Below are 23,176 nucleotides of genomic sequence, written 5' to 3' on the forward strand. Positions count from 1 at the left end.
GCCCTGACTCTGCCCATGATGCAAGTTTACCGTAGTGGGGTGGAACAGTCTCTTCCAAGTGTGTGACGAGAAGAGATGGTGGCGGGACTCTGTGCAGTTGTAGGGGTATGTCCAATCCCCTCTTGGTAGATCGTGAATGTGTGCCACCATCTGATCTACCCTGTCTGAAAGGGAATCAGGTGGCCGGGGGGTCCCGCGAAGGAATCAGTGAAAGCACCCTCCTCACAGAGTACCTGTCAGGGTTGGTAGCCCAAAGGACCCTAGACCCTGTCTCCAGGCAGGTCGCTCCCCACGTCGCGCAGCTCAACCTGACTGCGCCAGTGCCCCCAGCCGAAGACGGCTGTAATGCCAGAAACCGGTCCCCGGAAGCTTGTTTCCTTTCCAGTGAAGAATTGGCTTGGTAGTTTGGTCTGCCCTGTTCCCATGATGCACTGGGCCAGGGACAGACTAATTTGCATATAGCCAGGTTCTGAACTGGGATGGTGCAGTGAGCTAAAAAACGGTGATGGATCAAGCCCTGATCTGTTGACTGGGTAGGAGTGTTCTGATTAACTCAGATACTGTGTCCATCACCACCCCCTTTTTGAAATTAGTGCCCCCAGCCCAGCTGCTGCCGCTGTGACGGTGTTATAGCCCGCCGTAGGCTCTGCTTGTTTTTTTGCCTCTTGGGTAATTGCTTAAATTGATAATTCTACTGTGTTTGCCTTCTGTTATCTGAACTGTGCCTGGTTTTTGTTGCTACCGCTTCTTAGTGTGTTTTGTCCCCCACTTTACCCCTCTTGTCTTCTGTTCCCTCAGTCGTTCTTCCCCTGCCACTTGCCGCTGCGTCCCCGCCCCCCTCGATGCCCATTCGCCTCCTCGCTCCCACCTCCCGCCTCCCAGCTGCTCCTCCCTCCCACCTTCCTTATATGGCGGCAGTGAGAGCAACCCTTGACCCTGCCTCCAGGCAACTCACTCCCCATGCTGCGCAGCTCCACCTGACTGCGCCAGTGCCACCAGCCCAGCTGCTGCTGCTGCTGTGACGGTGTTCTAGCCCGCCGTAGGCTCTGCTAGTTTTTTTGCCTCTTGGGTAATTGCTTAAATTGAACCCCGGACTAGATCACACCTGCTACCGGGCCACCCCGAAGCACACCCAAGGACCCTTCACCTGCCGGACTGCAGCTTCACCAGCATCCGACCCGCCAAACCACCTACCAACGAACCCAACTACCTCAGATGCATCCTCCTCAGCACCCACTCCGCACGCAAACAACCGCGGAACTCTGGGACCTACTGGACTCCAACACCCCAGACGTTGCCTTCCTGACGGAGACCTGGCTGAACTCTTCCTCGGCTTCCGACATAGCCATAGCCATGCCGGAAGGCTACAAGAGCTCCCACAAGGTCCGCACCGCCAATGGAATAGGAAGAGGAATCGCCATCATCCACAGGAATACTCTCAAAGTCTCAACCAACACAGACGTCACCCTCAGTACCACGGAACACCTGCACTTCCAGATTCACACCGACCCCAACACCACCCTCAGAGGAACCCTCGTCTCCAGACCCCCCGGGACCCCGACCACAGCTCAGCGACTCCCTCACCAACTTAGTCAGCCCGCACGCCCTCACCTCCACGGACTACATCCTCCTCGGAGACCTGAACTATCACCTCGAGAACAACAAAGACACCAACTCCACCACCCGGATTGACAACCTCGGACTCAAACAACTTGTCACTACACCCACCCACTCCGCCGGTCACACGCTTGACCCCATCTTCTCCGCAAGCTCCCACATCTCCTTCAACCACACCTCCGAGCTCCACTGGACCGATCACCGCTGCATTCACTTCACCTTCCGGAAACCCACCACTCACCACCGTCCCCAACAGATGCCACGATGCTGCTGGAGCAAAGTCACCGAAGACCAACTCTCCACCACCCTCGGCCTGAGCCCACCCGCAGACCCGACCGACCCGACGCCACCGCTCACAACCTCAGACAATGGATCAACGTCTGCGCCAACACCCTCGCCCCGCTCAAGAAACCATCCAACACCCACACCAGCAAGAAAGCCAGTTGGTTCACAGAAGGCCTCCAAGCGAACCTGCCGAGAACTCGAAAAGAATTGGATCCGTGAACGGACACCGGGAAGCTACACAGCACACAAGAACGCCACCCTCAGACACCACCACCTCATCAGATCTGCCAAAAGAACCACCTTCAAAGACTACCTAGACAACAATGCACACAACAGCAAAGAGCTCTTCAACATCGTGAAGGAACTCTCCAACCCGAGCTCCAACACCAACGACATCCCACCTTCACGAGACCTGTGCGATGCGCTGGCCACCTTCTTCCACTGCAAGATCGCAAACATCCACGACAGCTTCAACGCCGTATCCACCCCGGCAACCACCGAGACCCGCGCTCCCACGACCACCACCCGCACCAACCGACTGCTCTCCTGGACCAACATCAACAACACCGTCAAGATCATGAACACCGTCCACTCCGGATCCCCGGCAGACCCCTGCCCACACCACATCTTCAACAAAAGCAGCAGCACCATCGCAGAGATCAACGCCTTACTCAAGAAACCAAAGGCAGACCCTAAGGACCTCAAGAACGTCCAACCAATCTCCCTACTCCCGTTACAGGCGAAGGTCATCAAAAAGGGCGTCAACAAACAACTGACCAGCTTCCTCGAGGACAACAGCATACTGGACCCGTCCCAGTCCGGTTTCCGCAGCAACCACAGCACCGAAACTGCACTCATCACCACTGACCACATCAGGACCCTGCTAGACAATGGAGAAACCGCGGCCCTCATCCTCCTGGACCTGTCAGCCGCCTTCGACACGGTCTGCCAAAGCGCACTACGAACTCTCCTCTACGACACCGGAATCCAGGAGAAGGCCCTAGACTGGACATCCTCCTTCCTCTCCGGCAGAACACAGAGCATCCGCCTCCCCCCTTCTGCTCCGAAGCCACCAGGATCATCTGCGGCGTATCCGAAGGCTCATCCCTCAGCCCGACGTTGTTCAACGTCTACATGGCACCGCTCGCCCATGTCACAGGACTGCACAACCTCAACATCGTCTCCTATGCCACGACACCCAGCTGATCCTCTCCTCACCAAGGACCCCATCACCGCCAAAACCAACCTCCACGAAGGAATGAAGGCCGTCGCCGACTGGATGATGATCAGCCGACTGAAGCTGAACTCTGACAAGACGGAGGTCCTCATCCTCTGTTCCACCCCCTCGGTCTGGGACGACTCCTGGTGGCGACTGCACTAGGAACACCTACCGAACACGCACACAACCTAGGGGTCATCCTCGACTCTACCCTCTCCATGATGAGGCAGGTCAACGCAGTCTCCTCCTCCTGCTTCAACACCCTCTGCACGCTTCGCAGGATCTTCAAGTGGATCCCCACCGTAACGAGAAGGAAGGTCACCCAGGCCCTCGTCAACAGTAGACTGGACTACGGGAACGCCCTATACGCAGGAGCCTCTGCCAAACTCCTGAAACGGCTTCAACGCATCCAGAACGCCTCCGCACGCCTGATCCTCGACATCCCTCGCCGCAACCACATCCACCCCACCTAAGAGACCTGCATTGGCTCCCTGTCAACAAGAGGATAATCTTCAAACTCCTCACCCATGCACACAAGGCACTCCACAACACCGGACCAGCGTACCTCAACAGCCGACTCAGCCTCTACACTCCCACCTGCCAGCTCCGCTCCGCAGCCGGCGCCCTCGCCACAGTCCCCTGCACCTGAAAAGTGACCGACGGTGGCAGATCCTTCTCCCACCTCGACCCAAGACATGGAACACCCTCCCCATCCGCCTACGGCAGACCGAAGACCTTCTGACCATCAGAAGACTTCTCAAGACCTGCCTCTTCAAACAGTAGCGGCTCCCCTCCCCTCCGCCCCCCCCCCCCAGCGCTTTGAGACCCTCACATGTGTGTAGTGCACTTTACAAATACTTGATTGATTGATTACAGTAAGCAAAGTCAAGTGGGCCAGTGTAGGCCTCAATGCCAAGTATAATCAGCTAGTGGCTCAGGAGAGGCTGCTTGTTAATGGCGTCGTCAGATTTCAGCTGGCCATGCCCCCCCTGCACACGCACAGCACTGCAGGGCCTGGCGAGGCCCCCCCCCCCCCGGGTCGCTCCAGCTGGGATGGCGGCCCTGTGTCGGCGAGTAGCCCCTATTTTGGGGTAAAAGCACAAATTAATGGCGGCGTAGCAAGGATCAGGGTCGGGTAGTGTAGAACCTCCGCTGCGGCACCGCCCATTGTAAGAGGGGAGAGGCCTGCAGTAGAGGGGGGGGGGACCAGAAAAAGTACTCAGTCTCTCTTTGGGAGTCACCCACACATGTTCAAATCATCCAAGCTACACCGGGCCTCAGATCGCAGGGGGGGGGACCCCAGCGGCGCTCCCCGGCAAAGAGATCAGGCAGAGGGGCAAGAGATCCGAGTCAGTGTGGGCCAATGCAGGCACCTTAACACACCGCAGCAATCTTTGTCGGATCCTCCAAGTGTGCCGGTGCGGCTCTCCCCGCCGCCGGGTGCTTCAGGGGCGGCACGGGTCTCAGGCCGTGCGCAATCGCCTCGCGGAAGCCGCCGCGCGGAGTGCCCGCCCACCCGTGGCTCGTTGAGGGATTGGTGCGGGTCGCACTAGGTATCGGGCCCGGAGTATGGGCAAGGAACACACAGCTGTCGCAACGCCCGGCCAGGCTCAACCTCACCCCCGGTGCTTCCGATCTCCGGACAGGCCTCGCCCAGTGGTGTGCTGGGCCGCCGGCGCTGTGCCCTAACCCGCGTCACTCCGCAGTCCCCGGCCTCCGCCTGAACACAGCGGCGAGCAGGCCCGGGCTCCAAACCTCTCTGTGTTACAGTCTCAAGGATCAAACAGGGTACATGACAATGGAGGGGACTCAAGCCAATTTGTGTCGATATCCGTTGGCCGGGGAAGGGCGCATAGAAGGAGTAAATCCCCCCTGAGGGTCCGGAGCTCTACCAAGACCCAACCGCCATCTTAGGCGGCTAGCCACGCCCCCGACATTCTTGCTTGTTAACTGCTAACCCCAGACAATGCAACCTTAGAAGTTGTGTAAGGCATTCAACGCTGCTAACCCAAAACAGGCAGTCTACCCTTCATTGTTAAATAGTACTTTACATGATTTCATTCACATCACTCAAGCATGCAGATCCCTTATAGAGGTCTTTATTTTGCAATGGTATGGCACAGTTCTACCCCACTGATTCTGTTAGACTCCTTGAAAGTAAAGCATCTTGATAATCTCTATTGTAGGTGCAAAGATGACTGACAAATTGATGCTTCCACATTCTTAGAGAAGCAGCCACCAACACAAATAATCCACTCGGAGTTTTGAGAGGAGACACCACCTACCATATCTAAACATCATCTGAATTTGTTACGCTTTTAATTTTAGGAAATCTAGAAGCCGTATGCTGTTTTGTAAGCCACAGTGAAGTTCAATGTAAATCATGTTCAATTGCAAAACCCGCTTTCTTGTCCCCTTTTTAGGTCTTGCCTACCAGACGGATTTTAGCTGCTTGTAGCTGAAAAGCCTTGTGTGGACGACATCAAAAGAATACAGTGGGTTTGAAGGCCGTCCATTGCTTATCATTAGTTAGTTTTATTGTCACCGATTTGTTTGCTTTTTAGTCAATGTCTGGTTGTCCTTTTCCTGTGTTTGTCCTTTCCTGGAGCTTAGCAACGTCACCAGTCTTTACCGGACTTGAACCATTCCATTTATATCATTTAGGGAACTACTTCTTTCTTTTTCTTTCAGCACTCCAAGAGAGTGATTGTGATTGCCATCTCTCTACCTCATGTGCTTCTTCCCACCCCTGGACACCCACCTCTCTCCGCACATTCCTGTGTTGCCCTCTCCCTCGTCTTTCTCCCAAAGTTAGTCCAATGCTTCCCATTCCTCCCTGTACTTTTACTTTTATATTTGCTTTTTGGGCCACCCCAGGCCTAGCCTCAAACGCTTTCAGTACCTTTTCCCCTAATCTACTTCCTGTTCCTTCTCCCCACCCAACACTCACTCCTCCGTTGCTCCCTTAAACTCTAGCAGTCTAACTTTTTTTTAATACTATTATGTTTTTTGGGAGGGCGTGGCAGCTGCAATTGTTTCCAGAGGATAGAGGCTAAAATAAGTGGTAAATAATGTAACCCACACATTTAGTCAACATGTTTCTGCCTTCAATAACCCTGCAGGCGTGTAGGCATTTGTCAGGACCAAGGTTGTTTCTCTGCAAAAAAGAACTTGAGTTAAAATAACCCCACAAAAGGCTATGCTGAAAGCCAAATTAGTTGAATACAAAGACCGCCTAGTTGATTCCTCCTCATGTCTCTTACTTCCACAACCCATCCCTCCTAACCTTTGTCTCACTCCTGCAGATTGTTTTCCATGCCTCCTTCCTCACTTTGTCAATATTTTTGGATCTTTTTATTCCTACTTTGTTCTCCCTTTCTGACCTTCTCGAACTTGCTCTGGGTTGAAGCCTGATGATGAAACTTAAAACCGGGTACCACAATTGAGTTCTGGGGCCCACAACTTGCAACGAACAGTACAAATTAAGTAGTACGGAGAGTGCTATAAAAATATAAAACTTTTCATGAAAGATCAAACAAGAGAACCAAAAGCACTATTTAGACAAATATAACTTTTCCTTGTGTTGCAATATTTTGTTTATTAAGTAAAGAAAAGAGATACAGTATGGGTGAGTGTCATCCAACAGAAAGATGTGATAACTCTGTACAGTAATAGGATATGATATGATACATTGTGCTAGGAAGGGGGGTAAGCCGGCAGTCGCAGGAGACAGGGTTGGAGACAATATCCAAGGAAAAGTGAGAGATACTAAGAGATAATCTAAGATATATTGCGGCCCAATATTGGAAACCTGGGAGGGGGTGGGGTGGCCCCTTTCCCGGACGTGGGTCTGGCCCTGAGAGGTCAGGTAGGACGAGGACTGTTGGGTGGGAGCGTGTTGGGATTAGCGCCCTGGGTAGGAAGCATTGACTGTGTTAGAGGAGTGGGGGGGCAATAGAGTAGGTCGCCAGGGGTCGGGTGGTGCAGGCAGACGATGGAACAGAGCCCAAGGTTGTGTCTTAGAACAAGGGAAAAAAAAAAAAAAAGACACCCTCTGCCGGTGATTGACCCATGCTTTGTTGGGAGGGTGGGTGGTGTTGTGGTAGAAGAGGTAGAAGAAGGGGCTGGGGGCAGTATCTGTTACCCTTGGCAAGGGGGAGGGGCAGGAAGTGATCTTGTTGTTTAGTGGGACTGCATGTCGGGGGGGGGTACAGGGGTTAGTTGAGAGAGGGGATAGTGGGGACAAAAGGAAACTTCTCTTTTTGGGGGAGGGAATAGGTTGTAAAGAGGACTGTAGCACCAAACTACAATTAGATTTCTAGGATGCTGCAGCGCTCAATAAAATAGGACACCCTACAGAAGATAGATTCAGACATTAAGAGCTTTATTTGGAGAGCCGCAAGACACTGCCCTAGAGCGGATATTCTGCTGGCCTCAACCAAACTCAGGTGATCTTTGGCTCCCAAAGCCAGTTATTATACACACCAATTATCACAGCTATCATATTTTCATAACAATCACACCAGACCCCTTCTTGGGTTTGAATTAGGACACATTCTTCAATGCACAAATGGCATCCTCCAGGCTTATAGTCCCCATCTTGGCACTGGTGGTACCAAACAATACCAACACTAAATGAGTGGTTTGTCTCGAAATGACCAGGAGTGCCTAAAATGAACACATAATATAAAAAATCTTGGGTAAGATAACGGATTTTGATTCACTGCGGGTCCAGTTTCTCAATTTGACTATTTCTCTCAGCTAATAAATCCCAAAAGGTTGATCATTGTTTGAATATCGTAATTGTAATTTCTTTGTCTTGCATACTACATTGCAAACAATGTTCAAAGGGTGAAGGTACTAGAGAACTAAGGCACACACTTGAAAACATGTGTTGTAACCCTTGATTTTATTGGGCACAACTCTCAAATCATTTTGGCCATCTCAAATAGCAAGAAGCCATTTGAAAAGTTAAATTCTCGATCCTGATTGGCAAATGTGCCAAATCTACCAGGTTGGTGGGTCTTCAAGGGTTGTTCTTCATGAAAAGGTGCCCTATCCCGTATGGGAAATGGCAGAGTTTTTTTCCAGTCATACCCCATTAGTACTGTGGATTAAAAAAAAGACCTCTGGCTATGCCCTGTGCCCGTAACAGATGTGCACACTGGTTGAACTTAGGTTGTGCCCATGGCCAATACCTACAGAATATGCCCTTCAGCTGTTCTCTCTGCCAGTATCAAATGCTCAGAGTACCAACAAGATTACATTAAAATATCTTGTTGGTACTTCCACCAGGCCATAAGCCTAGTACCAGTACTACTACACTGCTGGCCATGGGTAGTTTCCAATGGGATCTAGGCACATTCCCCTTGGTGACAGTCTCTCTGTCAGCCAAGTACACAGAGCATGCCCCTATTAGTTATGCTCACGGAGTCTGGTCATAGCATGTGGTCTTTAACCACAGCCGTACACCCTGGCAATGTCTTTCAAGACCCAGTACCAGCAGATTGGGGGCACAGAGTGTGCAGATACACAAAAACAACAAACAAACAAACAAACATACATTTGGATTTGTTTAAGCAGACTGTTTTTATACTTACATAAAAACTGCATCCTTTTCTACCACCAAGGCAGGTGTGGCAAAGTGAAAACCATATGTTTTATGAACAATATACTTGTATAATAAATCGAGGTTCTTTTCTTCCTTAACTGATGTGTAAATCAAGGCAGCTCCATCTAACAGATTCATTCAAGGAAAATGATCTATAAACCCTTAGTACAACACACTAAACATTTAACCCCTTCCATGCTGATTACGAGCTCAGCTCGTCATCAGCGTTACCTACCGTGTGCTGATGACGAACTGAGCTCGTCATGTAACGCGGTAATTACAAAAATGCCGCACACAGCGGGAAAAACGGCCGCACGCATGCGGTTAACATATGTTACTGTGAATAATATTCTAGTTTGTGCAGCACTTTTTATGCAATCTTCTATACATTCAGTGAGATGTTACACTAAATACAGAGTTCAAAGCACAGAATGGCTGGTAAACTAATGTACCAATGAATGAAACAAAAATGGCATTCGGCTTCCATTGAGAAGGACCTCGAAAAATATACATATATATTTTCCCTATATAGGATACATTCTATAGTTCAGATTGAATTGCCCCATCGGCCCTCAAGTAAAGACTATGGCATGATTTTAATTGAGCCCAAGAAATAATCTATCCTGGTGTACATACAGCGGATTCTCTTATAGGATTACATCATATAGTACATTAATTTTAGTGTTAATGAGATTAGGTTAATGTGACTGATGGACCTGATGTCGGACTAGGTTAGAATGAGGTAATTGGTATTATAATAAGGGTACCGCATAGATTATTTAAAGAATGGAATAATGTGATTACAGTATTGAGTCAGATGATGAACTGATTCATACCGTTTTATTTGAAAGATTTTATGCCTATATGCTATGGTTTTAATTAACTATACAATAAACGTTATTGCATTATTTACATTATAGATCACAGATGGAACTAGGTTTAATTACTCAAAGGATCATTTCTCTTCAGAAATCAAAACTGCAAAGTTTAAGTTACATACCTTCCGTATCGATGTTTCTAGTGAATACTCTAGCTACCTGGAGATTACTCACCTCATGAATTCCCACAGGCGCCCGACTGAATTTGAAAAAGCTGAAATAGCTCTCCCACACTGCCAAGTGGCTCTGCATTACCAAAACAACCTTAGTGCCTATTCGGATGTGCGGTCATGTACTCATATTTGGAACCACCCCCAGCTCTGTGACATCAGCTCCAATCCTTTTTCTACATTCAAAGAGAATGGGGAAGCGGGTAAGTCAGTGAGGAATCTGCTTTTAGAAAGTGTACCTACCAGAAACTTCATCCTTGGAAGATACTTCTTTCTGCAGACTTCTCACCTCTTGAACAAATACTAAAGAAAAATCCCAGTAGAAGGGTCTGAGGAGACGCAAGAACAGTGTTATGTAAACCCATGAATGCAACCATCCCCGCAAGACCAAGCTAGCAACAAACAAGCACCAAGAAAACAACAATTCTCCTGACTTCATCTAGCAGGATCTCTTGCTAATAACATGTAGGGTGACCGCAAGGAATGGGTCTCATCTGACAGAAGAAATGAAGATGTTCTAGAAAACATCTAAAGAAAACACCTGAATCGTACAGGGTCCAAACCATACAGAGAAAACCCTTTATTCAAACTTTTATTTGTAAGGGATCATTCTTTTGTTGTTGAGCATTTCTCCTTTTTTCAAGAACGGGAACCATAGAAAGCACAAAGGGCTACAAATTATATGCCAAAAGAATGTCAAAAATCAGCCCGTATCTCAAGTAACAACATCGAATGGCAACCGATCTACATCTCCCTTATGCTACACCTCACTCCAAAGAAAGCTAAATACGTAAGAAGCATAACTGTGTCAAAATGGCCACAACAATATGGCCTGACTGAAATTGATGGAACCCCAATTACTAACCGCCCTAAAAGATTAAAATGCAATGCTACACAAAGTGTCCAAAACCAGCTGATCCACTAACAGGGCCAGACAGGAGTATTGAGCCCCATAGAAGAGTAAGGAAACAGAAGGAACCCTAGCCTAAATTGAAGGAGGGTAGCCTAAAAAATGGGGGACCCTGGTTATCATCCTGTGGTAGACACCGTACCTGGGAGGCTAACCGGTGAAATTCACCAGATTGTACACCTGGCCATACTGGCACATCAAAAGAATCCATCCTGCCTAAAGGGACCCAATATCCTACGTTAGACGAATGGACATGCAGAATGGAGTACTGAGCAGAGGCTGATCGCTAGGTCTATAAAGCCATGGGCTGCCCTGGAACATATTGTAAGATTTGGGGGGCCTGGGCTGCAGGTTGCTTGACTGGAACGTAGATTGTACTTTTGGTATATTGAAATGTAAATGCCTTAAATAGGGCGGAGGGTTCAAGGAGATTGCTGCTAAATACACTGCATTGTATAGTGTGTTCAATTAAGTACTTATGTAAAATCAATTAATATATACGTCATAAAATAGGACTGCCACATTTGAACAAGAACACACAGGGTGAGCAAAGCTTACTCTAACTTCTGGTAAGTATTCCACATGCCAATCAATGAGTACGCCTGCTATCAGACAAAACGTGTGGGGACCTCATAGCCTAAAACAAACCGCTGAAACAAAAATACCCATTAATGTGGCAGGCTACCACAAATTAAAAGCCAAAAAAGGCATCTTCATATTCCTAAGTGCGTAAGATCACTAGACCAACTTAACTGCTGCTTAATCAAAACACCATTCCCTATCAGAGGATGAAAGGTACCATCAAGAAACAAGCAATCACAAGACCTAATAATACATCCAGCCTCAGACTAAGTTGCACTTTATGGACCACAGGGCACAGTTTTAGAAGGATGCGATTCTTTACAGGGAGACTAAACTGAGTGGCTTCAGTTTACAACGGAATTGTATATCATATCGCCAAGAAAGAAACAAAAAGCAAACCCCACAGGGAGTAAACCTCCATGCAGATTGAGCCTGAACTGCACTGTTCTCACAAACAATCACCATTCAGATCCGTTCCTCAAGAAAACATTGAACACAACACCTGCTACTTCTGACCATAGTACTGTAGAAAATCACCACGTCCCTTGCAACAAATGGGGTCAGGAACAGCTGCTTATCAGAAATGGTGATGCCCGTAATGTCACACTCCTGTAAAATTATTAGGTGACCCACTATCTCCATAGGGCATATTCATAACACAGGTAGCGCGTCGACAAAATTGCTCATTAGCACATCTTTTGGCAGCTCCATCCACACATAGATAAATTAGCTTGTTAAATAGGTAAAAACCATGAAAGGTCTCATCAAGCACATTTGAACCTGCCAATTAATGAGGGTCCAAGAAGCCCAACAAACCATGTCTAAACAGGGCCACAGAAGAGCCGAAAGATCGGGCCACAAAGCCAAGACCTAAGAAGATTGCTAGAGACAAACCATAAGTAACCACTTAAGTGAAGTGACCTCCAAGGTGGTCCAGAAAGAGAGGAACCACAATCTGCACCATCTGCCCAAGGACATTAGTTAAAATAATCACATACATGTGATGTTACAGGAGCAAAGTGTCAGACTAGCATCCGGAGGAAAACATTTTCAACAATTTCATCCATAAAAACTTCCCATCAGATAGGGAAGGAACAGTGCAGATATCAGTGAAATCTGGATGCAGTACACCCAGGCCTGTGGTTGGGTGAGAAGACAGAAATGGCAGGTGACTCAGGGACTGTTGGGTACAAGCCACCTCACAGTTAATACCTTGTGCAGGTGCTGGCCTATTCCACGATGATGTAACCAAATCCAACAACGTCTTAAAAGGTAACAAGGTTTGCGAATTAGAACGACCGATCTGCAGCATTTCAATCAAAATGCCTGTTTTAACCCCTAACAAAGGAAGATGTAGTTCAAACACGACAGTCCCCTTGCAAAAAACCTCCTCCAAAGTTATACATAACAGAAGTGACTGTAGCAAATCATTGGGAGTAAATGAACCATGAGTGCTGGAAGCATGTGGTTTCTGGGAACTTCTACGGAGTATGAACATTACGAATTCACCTCAATTAAATGTTTCGAACCAGCAAAATTCTCAATTGAAGTACCATGATAGAGAACAGCAGGAGACGCAAAAGAAGGACACCTCACAGGACTTGAAATTAGAGTTGGAAATGGTGCCTTAGGTGACGAGGCCTTTGGTGGCAGAAGAACAACAGTATTCAAAGTAGAATCAGGCTCAGTACAGAAGGTGACTGATGCTGGGGAATGAACTGCCAGCAAATGAAGTCTAAGACACCACAATTGCCTTGAGGTCGAAGGTGCACCACAGACGTTCAGAGCATGGTTTGCATGAAAGCCACCACCTCAGGAGCTGAAAAGGCCGGGAGTAGAACCGGTGGTACCAAACACTGAGCCAGAGCACTACTGGACTCCATACTGGAGTCACAGGACAATGGAAAAAACAAATGGCATCATATTGCCAGGGCCATAGAAAAAACATACTCATCATATTGCCTGGGTAGTACCATATGGAACTCCTTGACCTCAAATCCAGTGAGACACAAGGGTTTTGGAGTCACAGTGCCAACAGTTTGCATGGGAGAGTCATTTCATCGTTTCTCATTGAAGTCTGTCTCTGTAGAGGATTCAAGAGGTGGGCAATCTGCATGTAAAAGTATTCATTAGAAGTAATGCTAAAATAAACAGATATTTAAATAATAGTATATTATTATTAGTCACCAGTAGAAACATTTGTGCAATGCTTTGAAGCGGGACTATGTTCAATGATTTATAAGTTATTAAACCAAAGCGATAGAATAAGTTTAGTGACACAGTAATACTGGAAATATAGCATCAGAACATGTGGCATGCCAATCAATGAATGAAATTCTCAAGGCTATGCCAAAATAAAACAGCTCCCTAGAGCATCTATATCCTTGGTCACTCACTCCTGTAAACCGCACAGTCTGGGATGTAAAGTGTTCTGCTGTTTTTTTGACTGTAAAATAATGGTGAGGAATAGATACATACAAACTTTTCAGTTAATCCCTAGAACAGTTAACTCGCTTTCCATTAACATTAAAAGTAAAGTATCATATTTCAGCTTGCGTTAAAAAAATATAATTCAAATAATATTTTTCTATGTCAAAGGATACATTTTAAGCAGAATCTTCGAATATGCGACTGAATGAAATCAAAGTGCTCTTCTCTGTAGTCGTGTTCCTTCTCCAAGACACCCACTGCATCACACTGCAGAAAACAGTAATTTAGAGTAACATCAGAATGTGCCCCAGCACATCTCTTAAGCACATGTTTCAGCAGTTCAAATACACTTTCAGCTCCATGTACTTTGGAAAATAACAGTGAACCACTTCAGGCAAGAAGACCGTGCAATAACATTTCAATGATACCTTCACCGAAAAATAATCAGTACAAAATCAGCTGCAAAGTAAGGCTGAAATGACAGCAACCTGACAGCAATTGATGATCCAACTTAAGGGCAACTATCAGTTCTCCACAATATATTCAACAACTGTATGAGATCCACCATTTTATGGATTGACGTCTACTCTTTATGTTGAAATTAGGTAAAACTGAAATCATCATCTTCGGTTACTCCCCGGGTCACTGTTGCAATTTATGTGGGAAAATTGGTTTGAATAACTCTTTATTGAATATTCAGTACAATGCAGAACTAAAGTGCTTGTCCAATGCAGCTGCAGTTTATTTAGGCGATGTCTGCCCCAAAATATCATGTCTTCTCAGTGATGTCAGTTGTCCCTTGCTCTTGTTGGGTGTAGAAAAGATGCAAAGTACACTATGACTCAGTGAATTTGTAATGTTAAAGCGACTTGTCCTTTATTTAATCGTCTTTATGAGTGCTTTGAGTACCTCAGGTGGGATTCCTCCTTTCTGAAAGGCTCTTCTGGTGTGGCTCACTGCGTTCCACTCCAGCCCTACTCAAATTCAAGTATGTGAATTGATGAGTTGTATAGAAGCTGCATTTTGTATTCTAGGTCGGGACCAGAGGCGAGGCTTACGCTATTCTTTCTTTGTTTTATTCACACAGCAGCCATTACTTAAAACATCAACAAACTTCATTTCCCATAAACCTAAGAGAACAAGCATTTGCAATGCAATAGGTCTCGCATTAGGAAAGTTTGAGCTATTGGTATTGTAAATTACACATTTTTTATTTAGGTGTTGGTTTTGAAAATAGCTAAATTAATAGCTTTGTCATTTACAGTGGCTATAGTTATAACTTTCGAAAATGTGACACCTATAGCATTTGTAATGCAATATGTGTTGTATTTACGTGACTTAGATGTATTGACATTACAAATAACAATGGCTTTTAATTTTTTTAAATACTTAAATAAAAGTTATTGTAATTTATAATGGCAGTAGCTTAAACTTTTGTAAATAACTTTTGTGAAGATTATGTTCAGTGTATTTTAATGTGACGAAAATCCAAGTGAAATAACATCTTTTTGTGACATTTGTAATAAAGTTTGAAACATTGAGAGAACATTTTTGAACCAGTTGTTGAATGGTTGCACAGATTGATGGTGTGGTGGCGACGAGGGATGGTGCGGTGTTCAGGGATGGTGCGGTGTTCAGGGATGGTGCGGTGTTCAGGGATGGTGCGGTGTTCAGGGATGGTGCGGTGTTCAGGGATGGTGCGGTGTTCAGGGATGGTGCGGTGTTCAGGGATGGTGCGGTGTTCAGGGATGGTGCGGTGTTCAGGGATGGTGTTGTGCCCCGGAGTGATGCTGTGGTGGTGATGCGAAAGGGCGAGGGCGATAGGGCGAGGGCGATAGGGCGATAGAGTAGATAGATTGATAGATAGATAGTGTAATTATGTGGCACTGAGTGGTATTTGGAGTATATGTTGCGTTGAGCGCAGAGTAAAGATGTAGCATAATTATGTGGCACTGATTGGTATTTGGAGTATATTTTGCATTGAGCGCAGTGTAAAGATGTAGCATATAATTATGTGGCACTGAGTGGTATTTGGAGTGTATGTTGCATTGAGTGCAGTGTAATTATGTGGCACTGAGTGGTATTTGGAGTGTATATTGCGTTGAGCGCAGTGTAATTATGTAGCATATAATGAGTGGTAATATGAGGAGTGTATGTTGTATTCAGTAGAGTGTAATTGTGTGGCGTGTAATTATGTGGCACTGAGTGGTATTGTTTGGAGTGCATGTTGCATTGTAATTATGTAGCATATCATTCTGTGGCACTGAGTGGTATTGTGTGGAGTGTGTGTTGCATTCAGTAGAGTAATTATGTGGCATGTAATTATGTGGAACTGAGTGGTATTTGGAGTGTATGTTGCATTGAGTGCAGTGTAATTATGTTGCGTGTAATTATGTGGACGTGGTGGTGGTGAACGTGGATGTGGTGGTGGATGTGGCGGTGGACGTGATGGTGGTGAACGTGGATGTGGTGGTGGATGTGGCGGTGGACGTGGTGGTGGTGGATGTGGCGGTGGACGTGGTGGTGGTGAACGTGGATGTGGTGGTGGATGTGGCGGTGGACGTGGTGGTGGTGGATGTGGCGGTGGACGTGGTGGTGGTGGACGTGGTGGTGGTGGACGTGGTGGTGGTGGACGTGGTGGTGGTGGACGTGGTGGTGGACGTGGTGGTGGACGTGGTGGTGGACGTGGTGGTGGACGTGGTGGTGGACGTGGTGGTGGAGGAGGACGTGGTGGTGGAGGAGGACGTGGTGGTGGAGGAGGACGTGGTGGTGGAGGAGGACGTGGTGGTGGAGGAGGACGTGGTGGTGGTGGAGGACGTGGTGGTGGTGGAGGACGTGGTGGTGGTGGAGGACGTGGTGGTGGTGGAGGACGTGGTAGTGGTGGAGGACGTGGTGGTGGTGGAGGACGTGGTGGTGGTGGTGAACTTCGTGGTGGTGGACGTGGTGACGTGGTGGTGGTGGACGTGGTGACGTGGTGGTGGACGTGGTGGTGGTGGTGGACGTGGTGGTGGTGGACGTGGTGGTGGTGGACGTGGTGGTGGTGGACGTGGTGGTGGTGGACGTGGTGGTGGTGGACGTGGTGGTGGTGGACGTGGTGGTGGTGGACGTGGTGGTGGTGGACGTGGTGGTGGACATAGTGGTGGTGGACATAGTGGTGGTGGACATAGTGGTGGTGGACATAGTGGTGGTGGACATAGTGGTGGTGGACATAGTGGTGGATGTGGTGGTGGTGGATGTGGTGGTGGTGGTGGATGTGGTGGTGGTGGTGGATGTGGTGGTGGTGGTGGATGTGGTGGTGGTGGTGGATGTGGTGGTGGTGGTGGATGTGGTGGTGGTGGTGGATGTGGTGGTGGTGGACATAGTGGTGGTGGATGTGGTGGTGGTGGGCGTGGTGGTGGATGTGGTGGTGGTGGACGTGGTGGTGGTGGACGTGGTGGTGGTGGACGTGGCGGTGGTGGACGTGGCGGTGGTGGACGTGGCGGTGGTGGACGTGGCGGTGGTGGACGTGGCGGTGGTGGACGTGGCGGTGGTGGACGTGGCGGTGGTGGACGTGGCGGTGGTGGACGTGGCGGTGGTGGACGTGGCGGTGGTGGACGTGGCGGTGGTGGACGTGGCGGTGGTGGACATGGCGGTGGTGGACATGGCGGTGGTGGACATGGTGGTGGTGGACATGGTGGTGGTGGACATGGTGGTGGTGGACATGGTGGTGGTGGACATGGTGGTGGTGGACATGGTGGTGGTGGACATGGTGGTGGTGGACATGGTGGTGGTGGACATGGTGGTGGTGGACATGGTGGTGGTGGACATGGTGGTGGTGGACATGGTGGTGGTGGACATAGTGGTGGTGGATGTGGTGGGCGTGGTGGGCGTGGATGTGGTGGTGGATGTGGTGGTGGATGTGGTGGTGGTGGTGGTGGATGTGGAGGTGGTGGTGGATGTGGAGGTGGTGGTGGTTCTGGGTGTGGTGGTGGTTGTTAGACCTGTCAGCCCTTTGGGTGGTCCCTCCTAATTTTTTTATCCCCTTTTTGCCTTCTATTTTTTTTGTGTGTGTTCACTACATTTTTGGTGTTGACCCTAGATCTCTGGGCGCCTCAATATTACCCATTAGTAATGAGGTGCAGGTGCACCTCTAAAATGGAGGAAGATTCTCCCTCACAAAATGGTGGCCTGCTAACTGTCCAGATGACCTCACAGCCTAAGGCCATAGGGTTGTCATGAGGAGTTCCAGAACCTTCTGGACCACTCTAGACACTCTAGGCCTAGGCTATATAAGTCGCAAGGTTGTGCGGCCATTTTGGAGAGTGAGCTGAGGAGAGAGGTATTGATCAGATAAAAAGTGAGCTGAAGTCCAGGCTGTGGAGTGAGGAGGTGGGCGCGCTGTGGAGGGTCTGACGGCCTCTTGGGGCTGCACGCTTTACTGTCCGATACCCTCCCTCAACCGTGGATCTGACCCGGCAGAACCATCTACTCACAACATACCTGAAATACCAGAGGAGTGTGCCTACCCCCAGAAGGGACCGCTAGATGAGGACTAAGAAGAACTGTCAGGTGAGGGCGGCTAGGTCTGCCTCATATTGGGAGTAAAAAGCCCTCGTGAAGTTAGTTCCCTGTCTTTGTGGATCTTGGTGGCTGGCGCGAACAGATACCCAGCTGTGGCTGTGAGACTCGTCTGAGTCTGCCCTCTCCCGTGACTGTCAACTTACTGTGGCTTTGCTGGACTCGCGAAGATACCAGTTTCCCCGCCCCTGTGTGGCTCAGAGTGGCAGGTCTGCGGGGGCTCGTGAGGTGAGGAGGCGCTGCGCTGAGGTGTTGGAGTCGGCAGCGCCTTCCAGAGTGAGCCCGCGGTAAAGTGACCGGAGGCGGAGTGTGTGACGGGCCCCGTGGGAGGTTCGGTTCCCGATTAGGAGGAGCCTGGGACCGTCGGAGGGCCTGTCATCGGAGGTTTGACTCTAGCGGAGGGGTCCTGAGAAAAGCCGACCCGGCGCTAGAGAGCGGAGCTCCGGAAGAAGTAAGGAGAGGTCAGGAGGGGAAGAGTTCGGCCCTACAGAGGGCGTGAGGAGGAAGAGACGCGCAGAAAGTGAAGCGCTCGAATTACTGGGAGACGTGCCTGTGGTGTTGAACCTGCCTTCCTCGTACTGGGCCAGTATTAACCCATAATCTCCCCGAATAAAAGCCTTGGCCCCTCAGTCCTCTGTCATCGGCTGGATCGCCTCATTAAAAAGTAAGCAGGGCTGTGGGTTGAGAAGTAGAGGACACTGGAACCTCTCAGGGAATTTTCCCTACACTCATAACGGGCCAGTGGACTGAGGAAGAACTGTGGAATCACCTTAAACTGTGCTAGTCATAGGAAATGTACCAACTGAATGCACGCTAGTTTACAAGATGGGAAGTGTAACACATTTGAAAAAATGCTAAAGCTGCAACTCTTTTCTAACGCTATTGTGAAAACAAGAAGAAGGTGATCCGAAGGGAAAACTGCATTTAAGGTGAAATGTTGTCCTGAACAATCAATTCCATTTGGGCCTTTTTCTTGATGTATGTCAGCGGCTAACATCTACTGACTTTGGCTACGATGGCATGCTAATTGTTTGTATTAATTCCTTCCACCAGCCAGGATCATATTTAATTAAGCCAATATCTGAATGGAGTGCAGTTTAAAACTATTGTACTGGATTAATACAAAGGCTAAGGAAGGTTCATTAGTACTACGTGAGTTGTGTCATGTTGTATAAATCACAGTCAAGCACACTATATGTAAAATGACAAGATGTTAATGTGAATGCAGCTAGAACCAAACTTTAAGAAAATATAAAACTTTTATAATTTTCTCTAAAGGAAGGTGTGGTGTCATTTTTGAGTGGAAGTACACTATGCTACTGTATTGAGTGTGACGCAAGCGCAACAATTGGCCTTGGAGTTAAGCCTTTGCCCCTTGTACCAAGCTACCCTAGGTGGACCGGGACCCCAGGTCCAACATATTGGTGTTCAGTGGTGGGATCAGAGCTTGTGCTTGCGTTCACTTAGCAGTGGCCCAGTGTGCGCCACGCACCCTACACCTGGAATTTTGTTTTTCTGATTGGAGTTTTCTCCTAGTGGTCTCTCTAATTGGACACTTTTGTTTTTTCCAAAATCCTTTCTGGTGGTGGTTAAAGTTTGCTCTTATTTGACGTCTCTCCTGAGGGCCCGTCTGGCAAAATGGAGTTTGAGTTGGCTGAGTTAGAGACTTACACAGCGGCCCAACTTAGAGAATTTTGACAGGAGAAAGGGGTGTTCTTCAAGCGTGGTGCGAAGAAAGTAGAACTCCAAACCAGCTTGAGAGCATGGGTGGCAGCTCACCCAGATGGGGAAAAGGGGGAGGAAGAAGGGGATCGTGACACCATCATAGAAGTGGACATGCTGTAGCAAACCGAAGGGGGGAATCTGTTACCAGGTCCTGGGACACCTTCGAGGGCGGGCAGTAGTGTGTCTGGAAGGAGCCTGTCCTCCGCAGAATTAGAGGACAGGAGGCAGAAGAGACAACTAAAATTAGAATTGGCCCGATTGGATTAGGAACGGGTGGAAAGGTGGTTCTCCACGAGCTTAGTTTAAGGGAGTTAAGACCTCAAAGCCCTACAGATAGGGACCCCCAGTAATCCTATTGGTGGCAGTGTACCTAAGGAGGTTACCAGGGAACCCAGACCCTACCTGCCCAAAGATGTAGTCTGGGTCGCCAGTTTTAGTGTAGGAGATGACATTGCCAAATGGTTGGCTGCCTATGAGGTCTCGCTAAGAGCCCATGGGATCTCAGAAAGTCATTGAGGGGTTGGCCTGTACAAGTACATGCCTCCAGGGGGGAGGGATGCTCTTTTAGCTCTGGAGCCGGAGGAACAGACCAATTACCCCACAATGAAGGTTGCCTTAATCAGAAAGTTTGGGCTGACCCCTGAAAAATATCGACAGAAATTTCGGAACAGCCACAAACTAACTACACAAAATTGGGTAGACTTTCTGGACTACCTTAAAAAGGCATTGGAGGGTTGGGTGCAAGGCAGTGAGGTGACTAATTACGAGGGGTTGTACGATCTGTTCTTAAAGGAGCACATCCTCGAGAAATGTTTTCCGGAGCGGCGTCAACACCTGGTGGATAGCATGCTGACTAGCCCTAGGAAGCTTGCAGAGGAGGCGGACATCTGGGCTAGTACCCGGGTGTCCTCAAAGGGGACTGGAGGGGATTCCCAAAGGACTGGACAGGGCGCTCCCCAGAAGAAAGAGGGGGGGAGACAAAAAGAAGGAGTTCTTGAAAGGGCCCCAAAACAGTTTGCAAGGGAAGGGATCAGGTTTCACTCCTAGGGTTAACTCACAAAAAAAACCCTATCCTGACCATAGTCCGCAGCCAAGGGTTGTCTGCTGTTATGAGTGTGGTGGGATTGGGCACTATAAAGGAGATGCCAAGTGCCCAAAGAGACCACCCCCTCCCACTGGAGGAAAAACCCCGGGAGTGGCTAGTGTAGTGCTCGGGGAGGAATTGCCTCTAGATAAGGGAGGCGAGTGGGCGGGGATAACCTTAGTGTCCCTGGGAGACAGTGAGATGGTTCCTAAGATCCAGGTGCCCCCAAATACCACCAAGTATGGGCAGTGGGTCACCATCAACGGCCAGAGAGGGGAGGCTCTGAGGGACACAGTTGCCAGAATGACCATGGTAAGGAGTCAGCTGGTGTCCCCAGAGCAGGTGATTCCAAACGTACTCCACCCCGCCGTGATGGCTGACGGCAGAATAGGTCACTATCCTGTGGCTGAAGTTCCCTTTGAGTGGGGAGGGGTCGCAGGTCTCCTTCGAGTTGCGGTGAGCCCTGCCGTGCCAGTCGATTGTCTGTTGGGGAATGACCTGGAGCACAATGCTTGTAAAGAAGTGGAGTTCCGGACCCATTCAGAGATGCTGGGAACACCTGATTGGACCTGTGCAAGCACACGGTCTGCGACTGCCCAGAGGGGGAGTTCGCAAGGGCTGAAGCCTGGAACAAAGGCACAGCCAGCTGCCAAAAAGGGCAAGATCTGGGGACAGGGAAACCCTGCCTCGACGTCCCCACCCCATGAGATGGACGGGGCACCTAAGGTGGTGGACCCGGAGTCCACGGAGGGGGATGTTGTTTCCCTGGAGGACTTACCTATCCCTGCAGAGTTGCATGTGGAGGGAGGACCTACCAGGGAAGAGTTTTGTCAGGGGCAGAAGGAGTGCCCTACCCTTGAGGGTCTGAGGCGACAGGCCCAAGCCCAGGCAGCAGGTAACATTGCAGGGAACTTTCACATCTACTGGGAGGATGGCTTTCTCTACAGTGCACCCAAGGCTCCGGTGCATGGTTCGTCACGGGCCTTGGTAGTTCCCCAACGTTACCGAGCCTTTCTCTTTGAGTTGGCAGGACACCTGGGTCAGGACAAGACCTTTGCCCGGCTTGTCCCCCATTTCTATTGGCCTCAGATGAGGGTGGCGTCCGACACTTTTTGTAGGACGTGTGTGTCTTAATCATAATCATAAAAATGTGTATAGCGCGCTACTCACCCGTAAGGGTCTCAAGGCGCTGAAGGGAGGGGGGGGGGGTCGCTACTGCTCGAACAGCCAGGTCTTGAGTAATTTCCTGAAGGAGAGGTGATCCTGGGTCAGCCGTAGGTGAGTGGGGAGGGAGTTCCATGTCTTGGCTGCCAGGTAGGAGAAGGATCTTCCTCCGACGGTGGATTTCCGAATTCTAGGGACGGAGGCGAGGGCGAGGCTGACGGATCGGAGCTGGCAGGTGGGTGTGTAGAAAGTGAGGCGGCTGTTGAGGTACTTCGGGCCCAAGTCGTGGAGAGCCTTGTGTGCGTGGGTGAGGAGTCTGAACGTGATCCTCTTGTTGACGGGGAGCCAGTGCAGGTCTTTCAGGTGGGCGGAGATGTGGCTGCGGCGCGGGATGTCCAGGATGAGTCGTGCGGAGGTGTTCTGGATGCGCTGGAGTCTTTTCTGGAGTTTGGCTGTGGTTCCAGCGTAGAGGGTGTTTCCATAGTCTAGACGGCTGGTGACGAGGGCCGGGGTGACCGTCTTCCTGGTTTTGGTGGGGATCCATCGGAAGATCTTTCGGAGCATGCGCAGGGTGTTGAAGCAGGATGATGAGACTGCGTTCACTTGCTTGGTCATCGTGAGGGAGGAGTCCAGGATGATGCCCAGGTTGCGTGCGTGGTCCGTTGGTTTGGGTGCGCTGCCCTGGGCAGGCGGCCACCAGGAGTCATCCCAGGCGGAGGGCGATGATCCCAGGATGAGGACTTCCGTCTTGTCGGAGTTCAGTTTCAGGCGGCTGTTCTTCATCCACTCGTTGACATCTTTCATCCCTTCATGCAGGCTGGTTCTGGCGGTGGCGGGGTCGTTGGTGAGGGAGAGGATCAGCTGGGTGTCGTCGGCGTAGGAGATGATGTTGAGGTTGTGTTTGCGTGCGATGGCTGCGAGAGGGCTCATGTAGACGTTGAAGA

At 49.3% G+C, this 23,176-nt stretch overlaps 1 protein-coding gene across 2 annotated transcripts in view; it reads right to left on the reverse strand.

Moving 5' to 3' along the window:
• DYNC1LI2 (dynein cytoplasmic 1 light intermediate chain 2) overlaps positions 1–23,176 on the reverse strand; it is a 424,537-nt gene that overhangs the window by 277,099 nt on the left and 124,262 nt on the right. For both annotated transcript variants that reach the window (XM_078669984.1, XM_078669985.1), the window contains exons 6-7: positions 13,876–13,969; positions 8,722–8,857 (exon numbers count right to left, since the gene is read on the reverse strand). In XM_078669984.1, the coding sequence (XP_078526110.1) occupies positions 8,722–8,857; positions 13,876–13,969 (230 nt within the window). The remainder of the gene's footprint in view (positions 1–8,721; positions 8,858–13,875; positions 13,970–23,176) is intronic.

The sequence above is a fragment of the Lissotriton helveticus genome, chromosome 12 (assembly GCF_964261635.1).
Source record: "Lissotriton helveticus chromosome 12, aLisHel1.1, whole genome shotgun sequence".
Classification (NCBI taxonomy): Eukaryota; Metazoa; Chordata; class Amphibia; order Caudata; family Salamandridae; genus Lissotriton; species Lissotriton helveticus.